The sequence below is a fragment of the Canis lupus genome, chromosome 10 (assembly GCF_048164855.1).
Source record: "Canis lupus baileyi chromosome 10, mCanLup2.hap1, whole genome shotgun sequence".
NCBI classification, from domain to species: Eukaryota; Metazoa; Chordata; class Mammalia; order Carnivora; family Canidae; genus Canis; species Canis lupus.
Window position 1 is genome coordinate 68,951,652 of NC_132847.1, and position 16,427 is coordinate 68,968,078.

A 16,427-nucleotide genomic window follows, 5' to 3' on the forward strand; every position below is an offset into this window, starting at 1 on the left:
ATATTTTGAGACTTAGATAGAAATTTATGATTGTTCTTTCTGTTGAATTTTAAAACATTTCTCTTTATTTATAGTAATACATCCTTCCTTAAAGTCTGTTTTATCTGATATATAGCTATACCAGTGTTCTTTTCTTTCTTGTTTACATAATGTACCTTTTTTTAATCATCCTTTTGCTTTCAACTTTACCCTATTTATTCCTATGTATAAGGAGCACTTAGCTGAGTTTTGTTTCTTTATCCAGACTAGCATCACTTACCTTTTTTATTTTTAAAGATTTATTTATTTGAAAAAGAGAGAGATCACTAGCAGGGGAAGGGGCAGAGGGAGAGGGAGAGAGAGAGAATCTCAAGCAGACTCTCTGATGAATGTGGAGCCTGACATGGGGCTCAGTCTCATGACCCTGAGATCATGATCTGAGCCAAAAACAGGAGTCAGACACTCAACCAACTGAGCTACCCAGGTGCCCTGACATCACTTATCTTTTAATTGAATATTGATCCTGGAATAATTGGTACATTTAGGTTTAAACCTATAATCCTACATACTTTTGCTTTGTTCCATCTATTCTTTGTGCCTTGTTTTTGATAAGCAAGTCTTTCTTATTCCATTTTCCTCCTCTATCAACTTATACATTCTTTCAATATTCTTGTGGTAGTTACCATGGAGATTAAAATATGCATCCTTGCACTGTTAAAGTCTACTTTAAATTAGTGTTTTCATCATTTTCTGGATAATGCAAAGACCTTTTCAACACTAGCTCCAGTTACCTTCTTTTGTGCTATTGTAATGAATATTAATTCTACATGCATTTAAAGCCCCACCAGACACCATTAGTATTGTTTTAAACAGCTGTGTTCATTTAGATTCACCTACATATTCAGTCTTTCCAGTATTCTTTATTTTTTTGCTCTGTCAATGTGCTTCCATCCTGGATCATTTCCTTTACTTGAAAAACTCCCTTTATTATCACTTAATACTTGACTGCTGATAACAAATACGTTCATTATTTTGTATGACTTCCCCTGTACTTCACCTTTATTTTTGAAGGATGCTTTGCTTCATATGAATTCCACACTCGTAGCAATTTTCTTTCAGCACGTTAAAGATAATCATCTGTCTTCTGGCTTCCATCATATCAGCTGAAAAATCAATTTGTTGTTGCTTCATTGAAGGTAATTTGTATTTTTCCTACAGTTTCTTTTAAGATTTTCTCCTTGTCTTTTATCTACTCAAATTATAACACCTTGCACTGGGCCATCCTCCCAACCACAGATACTTTTCTCACTCTGCCCAAGCTCTGACATCCCATGCTAGGAAGCCCTCCTCCATGGAAGCCCTCATCACACTTCTTGAGCTGTAATACTGGCACCCAGCCACTCCCCGTGCAGTGAAGCCCAACTCACTCCAGTAAGACTCCAGTAGGACTCTGACTTTTCACATAGGGCTTCTTCCCATGTCTCCCACTTCTGTGTGAGTGTCCTCCTTGCACTGCTCAGGCAGTCACCCCACATACCTGGATACCCCTGCATGGGATGTTTTGTTTTCTCCAAGTTCAGGCTTTGTTGCCTCCTGCTGAAACATATTTCTTGCCCCAGTCAGATTCCTATTCCCCTCACTGGGCAGACTTCATGCCTCACTCTAAGCCCCCACAGCTCCTTCAACACACACATACTCCAGGAAAACAGATGCCTACTTTGCTCCACCCTACCAACAACTTTGAAACTGAATAGTTTTGGAAGAAAAGAGGAAAAGCAGAGGAAGGGAAGAAGAGAATGAAGGAAGAGAATTCTATAATTGTCATTTTGTTAATAGATTCTAATGCTCTAGTAAAATTCTCCATCTTTTCCTTATTTCCTTGAACATATTAAAATTATTTTAAAATCCATGTCTGACAACTGCAATAATGCAGATAATTATTTTATCTGATTTTTCTGTTGTTTTTCATTCATTTGGTCTTATAGTATGTCTGTTAACTTGTTATTGATTGCTGGCCACTGTGTATGAAAACTTGTTGAAGATGTTATCCTTCCTCCAGAGAGGATTTAAATTTCTGCAAGCTAGCAAATAGGGTAAGCAGATCACCTTCATCCAAGTGAGACTGTTCTGCAGATCTTCCTTGACTTACAGTGGGGTTATATCTTGATAATCCCATCATAAGTTAAAATGTTTCAGGTAGTAAATGCATTTAATATGCCCAACCTACTGAACATCTCGGGATCTCGGGCTAGCCTATCTTACATGTGCTCAGAATACTGACGTTAGCCTACAGTTGGGCAAAATCATCTAACACAAAGCCTATTTTATAATAAAGTGTTGAATATCTCACATAGTCTCTTGAATATGGTGCTGAAAATGCAAAGCAGAATAGTCATGTGAACACAGAATGGTTGTGAGTCTATCAGTTGTTTATCCTTATGATCATGAGTCTGGGAATTGCAGCTGGCTACCATTGCCCAGCATCACAGGAGAGCATCCTACCACATATCACTTAGCCCAGGAAAAGCTTAAAATTCAAATTTTGAATTACAATTTCTACTGAATGCCTATCACTTTTGTATCATTATATGGCTGAGAAATCATGAGTCAGGGACCATCTATATTTCCAGTTTCTCTTATTCTTATAGTTAAGCCCTTCCTGGGTCTCAAATGAAAGCCAGGGTTGTTCTTCTTCTCCTTAGAAGGCCCTGGATTACTATTCTTGATTCCTCAGTGCCATGAAGTTTTCTCTTAGTGATATCTCCTTTCTGCTTGGTTTCTCTGTGTCTTGCCTCTTCATATGTAACTCAGGAATCAGCAATTCCAGGAAGGAAAATTGCACGCAGAATGTCGACTCACTTTTCCATAGTTCCCTTCTTCCAGGATCTCTGACTATCAAGTACTGGCTGCTTATTAGTCCTGTACATGAATATTTGTATACTTGTTTCACTGAGATTGCTGTAGACTTCAGGCTGCTTGTTTCTGTTTGGGCTCTGTGATCTGCACTGCAACTCTTCAAATGATTGAAGAGGAACACAGGGATCAATGCAGGACTCACTTCTATGTGTTTCCCTACTCTCCAGGAGTTTTGCTCCTTGAGTCCACTTACTTTTGTTTCCCCATGCATTTAATCTAGCTTTATTTCCAGCAGGAAAGATAGTACAATACCAGCCCCTTCCTTATAGTCCTAAGTCCTCTTGCCATCATTTTTAAGTTTTTAAGTTTTCATTTCTTTTATTAACTTGTTTTTGGATGCTGTGTCTTTCGTGATTGAAAATGTCTTTATTTTGCCCTAGCACTTGAATGATACCTTAAGTAGGTAATAGAATTCTTCATTTTATAGGCTTTTTCCCTTAGAACTCTGAGAAGACAGAGTCATTTTTTAACATGTGGTGTCACAGATGAGAAATCTGATTCTTGTTACTATATTAAAGACTTTTTCCCTCTTACCAGATAAAGATTATTGAATTTTCTTTTTGTTCATAGACCTTGGAAATTTCACCAACATATGTTTATATATATCTTTTATAAGAAAATATGTCTTCTTCAGTATGTATAATTGACAGTTATGAGCCTTACACCCTAAAGATTAAAATCTCTTTGATTAATGAAACTTTTCTCATATTATTTCTTTCACTATTTATTCTATCCTCTCATAATTTTTTCTTTTGAATCCTTACAAGCTAGATTTTGAATCTCCTTCCTCAGTCTTCTCTGCCTCTTAACTTCACCCTTGAAATTTAAAAACTGTTATGACTTTGCTTGCCCTTCTGAGAAAATTCCTTCCATGTCACTAATTTGTCTTTTAGCCATTTTCATTTTAATACTCAGTTTTTCTATTAAGTATTTTTTAAATGCGTTTTTAAAATCATTTTAAATTTCCAGGGTCTTTCTTGTTTTCCTGAATTTTCCTTTTCCAATGAAAGGTGTTCTTGTTTTAAGGATGCATTATGCTCTCAAGTCTATGAAATGATACATTCATGATCTTTGACTTTTTTCTTTGGTTTTCTGAATTAATTCTATGGGAGAGTACAATGTGAAGTTAGTTGCTCTGCTTGTGTAACTTGGTAACTTCCATGCTCCTGGTTTTCCCCAGGTGCCAAATGATGCTTGGTTTGTGTGCACACACTTTAAAAAAAAAGATTTATTTGTTTATTAGAGAAAGAGGGAGAACAGGTGGAGGAGCAGAGGGAGACGGGAGAGAGAATCTCAAGCAGATTCCCCGCTGAATGTGGAGCCTGACGCAAGTCTTGATCTCACAACCCTGAGATCACAACCTGAGCTGAAACCAAGAGTCTGACACTTAACCAACTGAGCCACTCAGGCACCCCCTGTGTGCTCACATTTTAAAATGAAAGACTAGATTTGTCATTACTCTAACTTACAGGGATTTCCTTAGATATTATTAAAGACTCTTGTTTGATATATCTGGACAGAGCTCCAGGTATAGTTGAGCAGGGTTTTGCAAGTGGTCTTCACCCAGCTGTAATCAGTGCACATAGAAATATCCACAAATAGGCTTCTTTTCAGGGTATATAAGCGGGAAACAATCTGGGAAGGTGGGACCTCTCAAATGTAGACACAGGAGAAGTGTTATCTGACAGAGGGCATGCATTCAGCCATTTTTTGCTTTTTGCAGCTGTTTTTTGTTTTCCCTTCCCTGTGTCCAGTGGGGCTAGCTAGAATTTCCTGAGGCAATGCCCCTTCTCTCCCTGACTCGAGGGTAGCTTTTCACAGTAATTTCCCTCACTTTTCACACTGTACTTGCCAACACCTGTGCTGTAAATGATGTAAGTGCGAACCATGCATTGAGAGCAGAGGAATTGTTCAGATCTAGCCGTCCTTAGAGTGAGTACATGACTCCATGGTCACTCCTGCTCCCATGGCCAGCTTTTCTGAACTTTGAGCTTGCAGTTTGCCTGTCCTCTAATGGAAGAAAAATGCACGTCTTTCTTTAGTAGTCCCCTCTTTCTCCTATATTCACTTCTAAGTCCTCACTTCTGTTTGTTTCTCCATCAGTAGAGTCTCCTAAAAATTTCCTCGGCACCATAGCTCTACAACTTTTACTGACAATTTTTAAAAAGCAATTTATTATGTATATTTAATTTAATATTTAAATAGAATTATGAAAGAACTATATGTGTCAATCATTTCCATGCAATTTCTTTCCCATTATGAAAGCATACAAGCATTCTTTACCTGTTTCTCTGTGTTCTAGGATTTTGTTTTCCATTTTTGGTGTACAGTCTCTGTCCTAGGATAAAAATGAAATTATTTAAGGCCATGTAATTGTTTCATGTAATAATTAAACTTAAATATCCTATTTTGCAGTGTGACTTTTTTCTACTCCTATGCTGTACTGAGACGATGGAGACTGGGCTGTGTTGCAAATAAGTCTTTTGTTGTGATTGTTTAAAAACAAACACAGTGAAACCGTCGCGGTTATGTAAATAAATCAGACTTAGTTCTCCTTACTGGAGGTTAATACAAGTAAATGTTGGGGGCCAGGATATACTTTTCATAAGTGGCTAATATCTAAATTGTATTCCATACTGAAACTTTATTCATGTAGTACATGATTCCTTTGCTGTGAGCATAGAGTCAGTGGGACCCAAGTCCAAACCCTAGCTCTATCACTTGCTAATTCTATGACTTGGGACACAGCCCAGTGCCTGGCACAGAGAGGGCACCTTGGTAAATATTGGATGAGTGATGTATGAAGTTACTAAATGTATGAGGCTCAATTTCCTTATCTGTAAAATAAGTATAACAACACAGTTGCTTAGCAATTACAGATAACTCTTGGCATATAGTAACCATTCAATTAACTAAATTGAATTAGTGATCAATTTTATACTAGAATCCTTTCATTAATATCAAGGAAGTCCCAGAAACAATATGAGTTATCTCAGTTTTATGAGGGTGATGAGAAGAATGGACTCACATGACACAGTCGGATAGCCTTTCTAGCATTGTCTCTCTTTTGCTATAAGCATTTATTAAAGCAGATTATGTGCTTAATGGTTCAACAGCAAACTTAAAGGGTAAAGACACAGTCTTAAGAAGCAATACATACCAACTGGAGATTTTCTGGACACGATTACATCACAGCTTTAAGGAATAATAAAGCAAATATGAGACACATACTGTGGAGAATAAGGGAGCTTGTTTCGCGTGGGGAAGGTTGTATAAAAGTGAGTTTGGAATTGGAAATGGGAAAAAAGACACTATTTGGTACAAAGATCATGGGGAGATTTTTCAGGCAACAGGTGGGGAAGGTTGATGTGGTGTTCTGAGCAAAGTGGATGCTGGGGACAGCAGGAGCTAGTGGTTGGGAGTTCCTCAGTGGGGTCAGTGGGAGGTGAGATGAGTTAGGCAAAGTGGAACCAATTTGCAGATCACCTTGGTAATTGCACCAACTTTCCATTCTGCTATTTCTCAGCCTCTTAATGCCTTATTTGAACATAGAAACATTCCAGAGAGGATCAGGACCATTTGGTAAACTAGAGGTTGGCATTATTTTCATTTTAAAGTGGTCCACCTTATTGTTGTTGGTTTTCTTTTTCCTATCCAAAGACAACAATTTAAACAGTTTAAGCTTGATTTTAGTAGATCACAGAGTAAAAAGAAAGGCCTAATAATTATGGACTTGATTATCTCTTCTGTATCCAACAATTAAAGTGGACACCTTGAGGGAAGACCACTTTTCACCTGACTTGGTTTGGCAATTGCAATTTAAAATCTGTTCCTTCTCCTCTGAGATGATGCGAGCCCCTCTGGCATGTTCTTCCTTCTTTCCCCTAAAATTATTTTCACTTTACCTTCCATTCTGATTCTAAGTGAGCTGATGGGCTGGGAGTTGGGGTTTAAATATCGCTTTGTTCATTTGTGAAAAGAATTAAAGAAATATGCCAGCACCATTTAATACAAGGCTGTCCAGGATGGCAGATAAGGCACTACATTACAGAGAAATGACAGCTCTGCATACACTGGGGGCAACGAGAAAGGATGTGTAACTCATCTTCCCTATTTCCTTCTATTTTTATTGTTGCTGTTGTTCATATGAATGCCTTTTATTTCCAGTGAAAATTTTTGGACAGAACATTCTTTGTTTTTCTGCATTCATTTTTCCCATTCTGTTACTGGAATGCCTGCATTAGCGCATCAGTTGATATATATAGCAAAAATACTGGAATCAAACGCAAGGTTACTGCATTGATTCCATGCTAGAAATATTTTCCCTACTTTATTTCTTCTAATATATGTATACTTGATAGACATTTCATTTTTTAAAGTGTTAGGTCTTAGGAGATTTCTGTTACTTAACATGATCCCAAGATACAATTCTCTAAAGAAGGGAATGGCAAATTATTTTAATGCCTTTTATTGTTTTTGTTTCTAGCCTATTCTACTAAGCTCAACAAATTTCCTGTGTTTAATATTAATGATGACTTGAATGATCTGTGTACCAGTGCAGTAAGCCCAAATACTACCAAAGCCACGCGATATGCCCTGAATGTGTGGCGATATTGGTGTGTGACCAACGGGCTCAAAGATCATACGGACATCACCAAGGTAAGAAACTCCTGAGTTTACTTCTTCTTTCAGCCACCTTCACAGCTTCTAAGTGCTAGGCATTGTGTTAAGCATTATTAGGAACACAGAACAGAGAAAACTTTGAAAGAACATGAAATCAAAAGAAAAATTGTGTTTTAAAGGAGAGTTAGAATTTCAGTAGAATTGGATGAAGACAGGAGTCTTCTAGGCTAAGTGACCTGAAGAATAAGATTTGGAGGGATAGATTCACTTGCCTGCAGCAGAGACTTCAGATATAGGAATAGTAGACTATAAAACCAGATGTTGATAAACTAAATGCAAACTAAAATCTTGTGAATACTAGGAAGATGTTGAAGTTTTCTTTTGTTTTTGTTTGTAAAGAAAGACTTTCTCTGAAGGATTATTGCATTGGCATCAGGGAAGGGATTGTCAAAATAGGGAGAATGCTCTGACTATAAGACCTAAAGAGTCAGGGAAGGGGGAAACCACTGAAGTTTCTTTAACAGGAAGGAATATAGTGAAAGAGATATTTGGAAAAATTAATTGGAAGTGATGAACAAAAGTTTATTTAGTATCCTTCATCCTCAATTTCTCCAGTTGTAACATGAACTCTTAAAATGTCTTCCAACTTGAAATGTTTGAAGTTGCTCAATGGAAAGGAAATACTTTTGGACATGTAGAGACAGAACAGAAAGACATATTTTAGGGGTGCCTGGGTGGCTCAGTCAGTTGGGCATCTGCCTTTGACTCAGGTCATGATCCTAGGGTCCTGGGATTGAGCCCCACACTAGCCTCCCTGCTCAGGGGGAGCCTGCTTTCCACTTGTGCTCTCTGTCGCGCTCTCTCTCTCTCTCTCAGAGAAATAAATAAAATCTTTAAAAAAAAAAAAAAAGAAAGGCATATTTTGATTTGGATATACTGAGTCTAAAGCAGACAGATGTCCAGATGGACATGTCCAGTAAACAGTTGGGAATGTGGGATTTAAAACATGGAAGTAAAAGGGGCATCTGTCTGGCTCAATCAGTAAAGTATGTGACTCTTGATCTCAAGGCCATGAGTTCAAGCTCCACATTGGGCCTACAGCTTATTAAAAAAAAAAAATATATATATATATAGGGATGCCTGGGTGGCTCTGTGGTTGGGTGCCAGCCTTTGGCTCACATTGTGATCCCGGGGTCCAGGATCGAGTCCCGCATCGGGCTCCCTGTGGGGAGCCTGCTTCTCCCTCTATCTGTGTCTTTGCCTCTCTCTCTGTCAGTGTCTCCATGAATAAATAGATAAATCTTTAAAAATTTTAAAAATAAAAATATAAAACAAACAAAAATGGGAGAAATGTTAAAGCTGGAAGCATAGACTTAAATACCTTGCACAAAGAAGTCATAAGTGAAGCTCAAAGCAGGTGACATCTCCAGGTTTGGGTGATGTGTTTAGGGCACCAAAAATAGATGAAATAAGAAATCCAGGTTTCTACTTCTGACAGCATGGTGCTCTAGATACTGTGAGGGGCCTCTCTGTTCTACTTGTGGAAAGGAAGGGAAACATCCATGGCGCGCGCGCGCGCATACACACACACACACACACACACACAAAAGACAGCTGAAACTGGAGCAGTGAGCAGTAACACAAAGGGCAGGGTTCACCCTGAGGGCATATATTGATAACGTTATTAAAGAAGGGAAGAGACAAATGCACAGAAGAATCCTTGATTTAGTAGAGAACCCTGAAAGGAGCCTAAAGAGGTTCTAGGTTCTGGCTCCTCACAGAGTCATATGCTAATAATATTTGAAGAGGAACACCCAAAAGGAAGGAACTTAAGTTTTTTGCAGATTAAAATCAACTAAATATGCGCCCATTAAAACACAAATAAAAACAAAAAACAAAAAACAAAAAAAAAACAGAAACATGTTCAACCCAAAACACTAGCTGCTCAAGGAAATAGGTCACCATGAATGAGGTTGCATAGACACAACAATCAATACATTTAGACACCAAGGACTTTAGATAGACTAATATTATGAAATATTTATAGAAATGAAAAGAATCATAAAATTGAGCAAGCAACAATATAGTAATCAAAATAATCCAACAGATTTGAAAATAAAGAAAAACTTCCACTTGTGGCCACAGGGACAAACGGATCCAAAATTACCCTGCTTCTGTAACAACTAGAAAACTGAGCACAATATGTACAACAACTGTTCTCAGACAGAACAGACAGCATAGGACTTGATCCCTTAGAGGAAGGTAACAAATGAGAGTACTGAGAAAAGTCTTTCATCAGATGTGGAGAATAGTTAGCTCTAAACTGAGCTCTGCTCTGATCCCACCCAACACATCTTAAAAGCTAAACCCATGCACATGAAAAGATGCTAATATCACTAATCAGGGAAATGCAAATCAAAACTACAATGAGATATCACCTCACACCTGTCAGAATGGCTAGTATCAAAAGGACAAGAAATAATAAGTGTTAGCAAGGAATGTAGAGAAAAGGGAACCCTGTGCCCTGTTGGTGGGAATGTAAATTAGTGCCGCCATTATGGGAAATACAATAGAGGTTCCTCAGAAGACTGAAAAATAGAACTACCATGTGATCCTGCAATTCTACGTCTGGGTATTTGTCTGAAGGAAATGAAAAGATTTATGCACCCTCATGTTCATTGCACCCTTATTTAGGGTCCTCGGACAGTAGCCAAGACATGGAAGCAACCTAAGTGTCCATGAGGGATGAATGGATAAAGAAAATGTGGTGCATATACATACAATGTAATAGAAGGAAATCCTGCCATTTGCAGCAACATGAATGGACCTTGAGGGCATTATGCTAAGTGAAATAAGTCAGACAGAGAAAGACAAATACCATATGATCTAACTTATATGTGGAATATAAAAGCAAAACAAAACAACAACAACAACAAAACAACAACAACCTAAACTGAACTCGTAGAAAAAGAGAAAAGATAAATGGTTGCTAGAGGTGTAGGGGTGTGAGGGTGTGAAGGAGAGTAAAATGGATGAAGGTGACCAAAAGGTTCAAACTTCCAGTAATAAAATATTAATATTTTTTTTTTAATGAGAGGCAGAGACAGCGCAGCAGAGACACATGCAGAGGGAGAAGCAGGCTCCATGCAGGGAGCCTGACGTGGGACTTGATCCCTGGTCTCCAGGGTTATGCCCTGGGCTGAAGGTGGCGCTAAACCACTGAGCCACCCGGGCTGCCCTCCAGCAATAAAGTAAATTAAGTCATGGCGATGTGATGTACAGCTTGATGACTATAGTTAATGATATTGCATTGTATATTTGAAAGTTACTAAGAGAGTAGATCTTAAAAGTTCTCATCACAAGAAAAAAAATTTAACTATGTGTGATGACGGATGTTAGCTAGACTCTGATAATAATCATTTTGCAATACATCCAAATATTGAATCATTGTGTCGTAAAAACCAAAGAAATAAAATTCATAATGTCTAGCAACTAAACAAAAATTATTAGACATGCAAAGAAGCAAGCACATACCCCTTAAAGAATGAACCAATCATTCCAGCCCAGATCTAACAAAGATTTTAGAATTAGCAGGCAAGACATTAAACAGTTATTATAAAGAAGGTAAATAAATGGCCAATGAGCACATGAGAAAATGCTCAACTTCATTAGACATCAGGGAAATGCAAATCAAAACCACATGAGATTCTACTTCATACTCAATAGGAAGACTGCAATAATAATAATTTTTTAAATAGATAATAACAGGAGCACCTGGGTGGCTCAGTGACTGAACATCTGCCTTTGGCTCAGGTTGTGATCCTGGGGTCCTGGAATTTAGTCCTGCATCCCTGCAGGGGGCCTGCTACTCCCTCTGCCTGTGTCTCTGCCTCTCTCTCTGTGTCTCTCAGGAATAAATAAATAAAATCATAAAATAAAAAGATAATAATAAATGTTGATGAGAACATAGAGAAAATGGAACCCTAGTACACTTCTTTTGGGAATATAAAATGATGTAGCTGCTTTGGAAAGTCTGGCATCTCCCCACAAGTTAAACATAGGGTTACTCTTTCACCCAGCAATTCTACTCCTACACATATACCCAGGTTATTAAAAACATATATTTGTACACAAAGTTGTACATAAATATATGTTGTAGCCTTATCACAATAGCCAAAACATAGAAACAACCCAAATGCCCACAGGCAGGCAAATAGATCAAATGTGGCATATTCATACAATGGAGTATTATTTGGCAATCAAGAGAAATGAAGTACTGATAGATGCTTACAGCATGAATGAACCTAGAAAACATTATACTAAGTGAAATAAGTCAGAAACAAAAGGACACCTATGTATTATTCCATTTATGTAAGATATCTAGAATAGGCAGGGTCGTAAAGACAGGAAGTATGAGAGAGGTTATGAGGGGCTGGGAGGAGGAGGAAAAGTGGAGCTATTGTGGAATGAAGACAGTTTCTGTATGGAATGATGAAAAAGTTCTGGAAGTGAATAGTGATGGTGGTTGTGCAATGTTATAAATGTACTTAAAGCCACCGAATTGTATACTTACAGATGGTTAAGATGGTAAAAGTTATATATCTTTTACCGCAATTTAAAGAAACCAAATAAAACAGCAAAAAATGTATTTCACCTTTATTAATAATTTTAAAATTCACCTGTTCTCACAAACCCCTAGCACCATCTTCATCCCCATTAACCTTAACCTTTTCTAGGCCTGAGGGTCTTGTCTTTCAGACTTTGCAGTTGACAATTACTGGGAACCTTTATGTTCCCAGGCAGGAATACCCAAAAAGAACCTAATTTCTCCTCACTCTCCGAGGTTTAGATGAATTCTGCATCTCGGGTAGAGAAAATGTCCCAGCTCTCCCAAAGAGTATACCTTTCAACTGCATTAGTATTTCTTAGTTTCCCCTATGTTGGCTGGAAGAATAACGGGTGAGAAAGAAGATATATTTCAGTCTTCTGTAATCTATTCACATAGGCCACTCAAACATTTTTTAAAAGATTTTATTTATTTGTTTGAGAGATAATGTGTGTACAAGCAGGCAGAGAGGCAGAGGGAGAGGGAGAAGCAGGCTCCTCGCTGAGCAGGGAGCCTAACGTGGGGCTCAATCCCAAGACCCTGGGCCAAAGGCAGATGCTTATCTGACTGAATCACCCAGATGCCCCAAATTAAACATTTTTAATAATAAATTCTTAAGAAAGAGGCTAGTATCTTAGAGGATTAGCTGGTATGTAGTAAAATGAAGGATTTGTGAAATCAAAGCCTGTATTCTTTAGTCTCATTTTCTTGGTCTCATTTTAAGATATTTTTAATATGGAAGTGTCTTTAAAAATTGATGAAGGGGGGGATCCCTGGGTGGCGCAGCGGTTTAGCGCCTGCCTTTGGCCCTGGGTGTGATCCTGGAGACCCGGGATCAGGTCCCACATCGGGCTCCCGGTGCATGGAGCCTGCTTCTCCCTCTGCCTGTGTCTCTGCCTCTCTCTCTCTCTGTGTGTGACTATCATAAATAAATAAATAAATAAACATTTTTAAAAAATTGATGAAGGGGCACCTGCCCGTCTCAATCGGTAGAGCCTGCAACTCTTCATCTCGTGAGTTCAAGCTCCACATTGGGCATGGAACTGACTTTAAAAAAAATAAAAATAAAAAAGATAGATATAGCTGGCAGCAGACAAGGTAGGTAACAGCTCTTGATCATGGTTTGGTAGCTGGTGAGCCTTACATTTAGTTATTTGTTCAAGGGAGAAAGGAAGGAGTCAAATCAGACTTCAAAATGTCATCTAAATGAGCAGGTGTACACTGCCACCCTCACTCTGTCATCTACTATGTGAGTTCCACATAGTATTTTTCCTACAGGTTATTTTCCCAAGTGTGATCTGATCCTCACTGACCCATCTCCCTCAAGGCTGCTACCCCCACTGACTTAGACTCACTCTTGAAAACAGAGCATCTTGAAGTCCACACCTATCTTTCTGAATAAAGTAAAATTTGGTAATTGCAAAAATGAAGCCATTTTTGTTGTCAGCAAAGGTTACATCAAGATTCGTTTTATTCTCCTAGAAGAGTACTTGCAGTTCATAAGCATTTCTCCACTTTCTTCATCCCCTTAGGTAAGATTATCCACCGAGGGATTTGAGGCTTTCCCCAGAAGTATCTCTTGGTTTTACTTGTCTTAACTCTTTCAAGTGCCAAAGATTATGGTGTAGTTCTGGAACTTTGGAATTTGCCACACAAATCCACTTTCTCTGGAGTCATCTGCCCCATGACCAAGGTCTTACTCCTCTGGTCATTTTTACATCAAGGAGACCAAGTTTACAATCCATGGTAAATTTTGACATCGTAAATCCCTATAGAGTTTTTACTGAAGAAAAATAGTTTTGTGCAACATCTTTATAACAAATTGAAGACCTTGGTAACCTTGGCAAATAACCACCAACCAAATCTCAGTCTGAGAAAACTGAGGAGGCTGCCCATGTGGGCCAGAATGAATGATTTCTTGTGTGCAAACAGCATAAATTTCGTGACTTGACATTTCTCCAGGAATTGCTTTTGTTGTGGCTTTACTTTGAAACCTATGATATTCTATACAAATCGAGAAAAATATTCTGCATCTTAAGTCAGCGTGGTTCTCCTGACTACAAAGTTAATTCATTGGCTTAATCCACATTTATAGTTCATTGTGGATCACTGAGGTGCTGCAGGCCTTCTGCTGTGTGTTGAAGACCCCGTTGCCTATGAGATGTAGTTCTTGCCTTCAGGGAGCTCTCAGTCCCTGCAGGGAGGCAGATACATAACATATAAATAGATAAGACGCTGTGCCATATGGAGAGGGCCATAATAAAAAAATTTAACTTAGGTGTTGTGGGATCCTAGGTGAGAAAGTAACTTTGCTTAGGGAAGCTGGAAGAGCCTTTATTGTAGACAGCAGAATTTGAGCTAGATCTGAAATAATGAACAGAGACTTCCCACATAGAGAAGGTTTAGAAGAAAAAGCATTCTGGTTATAGGACGTAGCTTGCCTAAAGACTTAGAAGCATAAGAGGACTTGGTGGGATCCCTGGGTGGCGCAGTGGTTTAGGGCCTGACTTTGGCCCAGGGCGCGATCCTGGAGACCCGGGATCGAATCCCACATCGGGCTCCCGGTGCATGGAGCCTGCTTCTCCCTCTGCCTGTGTCTCTGCCTCTCTCTCTCTGTGTGACTATCATAAATAAATAAATAAATAAATAAATAAATAAATAAATAAATAAATAAATAAATAAGACTTGGTGGTTCTCGTGAATGGCACAGAGTTCAAGGAGGCTGGAAAATAAAGTACAAAGAGAACGGCAGATTAGGCTAGAGAAATAGTGTGTGTACCAGTTAACTCTTGCTGCAGAACAAACCACCCAAACACTTAGTGGCTTAAAGCAACATTCATTTAATTTGCTCACGATTCTATGGGTTGTTCTCAGCTGGGTTCTCTACTGGTCTCACTCGGGGTATCCATCACATGGGTGCAACTTGTCTCTGCTTCACGTGGTCTGACTGGGCTTCCCCACGTAGCAACATCAACAAGGATGATGAAAGCAGAACCTGCTAGAACCTGTAAGACCAAAGCAGATGGAAGCAGCATCTCCAGCCCTAAGGCTTGGAATTCACACATTGTAATTCAGGCATATGCTTCATGCCATACTCTTTGGTCAAGATAAGTCCTGGCCAGTCCAGATTCCAAGGGTGGGAAAATAGATCCCACCTCGCAGTGGGAGGAGCAGCAAAATCACACTGCAGAGGGGCCTAGGAACAGGGAGGGGGCAGGTGTTGTGGCTGTCTTTGCAAACAACGTAGAGGGTGGTGAAAGCAAATTGTAAAGTCCTGCCTACAGGGTGAACAGTTTGAAATTTATCCTAAGGGCAACAGGAGCTATCAGAGTTGTTGTCCTTGTTTTAAAGATTTTCTTACTATAGGGAGAGAGAGAGAGAGAGAGAGAGAGAGAGAGAGAGGAGGGGATTAGGGAGGGGCAGAGGAAGAGGAAGGGAGAGAGAATCCTCAAGCAGGCTTCCCACTGAGTGAGGAGCCAGACTCAGATCGTGACCTGAGCCGAGATCAAGAGTCGGCCACCTAACTGACTGAGCCACCCAGGTGTCCCTCAAAGGTTGTGTGTGTGTGTGTGTGTGTGTGTGTGTTGTGGCTTGCTTTGTTTTGAAGTACTATGGTAATAAGACTTTTTGCTCAACATCCCTTATTAAGGAACCCTTCCTCTCCTACAGTCCACTTGGTTACTGAAGAAGCCATCATGTTAAGTACAGGCCTACCTTTGGATCAATTGTTTGGGTCAGGAATGGGCCAACCAGAATCCTTTCTTTAGATTATTTTTCTACTATAAATGAGAGTTGAACATTGCCAGTACCTGAGGCTGTCAGATGCAAACCTTAGAGAGTGCCAGGGAGTTATGTTTGGGGCTGTGTAAAGAAAGCCACTCTGCACAGAGAGGCAGAGGTGAGAGACAGAGCCCTGATGGTCTTGGAGGCCGATAAATCGGACATCTCTCTTTGCCTAGGCTTTTCACATGTGGCTTATCAGCTCTTGGGACCAAATGAATCCCAACTGACACAAAGAGGTTAACACCTACAAGTGGGGAGGTGCAAGTGACAACATAAAACTCTGAAACCAGTTGAGTTTGAGACTCATGATTATTTTGACTGTTTTTTACTGGTATATAAGAAAACTGTTGCTTTTCATATTTTGTATGTAGCTACCCTACTGATGGTTTTTCAGCTGAATCGCTTGGGAGTTTCCTACACCAAGAATCAGATTATCAGAAAACAATTATATTTTATCTTTTTCCTTTAGTTTATATACATATGTGTGTGTGTGTGTGTGTGTGTGTGTGTGTGTGTGTGT

General features: G+C 39.1%; 1 protein-coding gene across 3 annotated transcripts in view; it reads left to right on the plus strand.

Moving 5' to 3' along the window:
- Positions 1–16,427, plus strand: part of KIAA1958 (KIAA1958 ortholog) — a 161,646-nt gene that overhangs the window by 132,801 nt on the left and 12,418 nt on the right. For all 3 annotated transcript variants that reach the window (XR_012038488.1, XR_012038489.1, XM_072842368.1), the window contains one exon: positions 7,382–7,554. Coding sequence is in view for 1 of the 3 variants with exons in the window: in XM_072842368.1 (XP_072698469.1) it covers positions 7,382–7,554 (173 nt within the window). In the remaining 2 variants the exon portion in view is untranslated. The remainder of the gene's footprint in view (positions 1–7,381; positions 7,555–16,427) is intronic.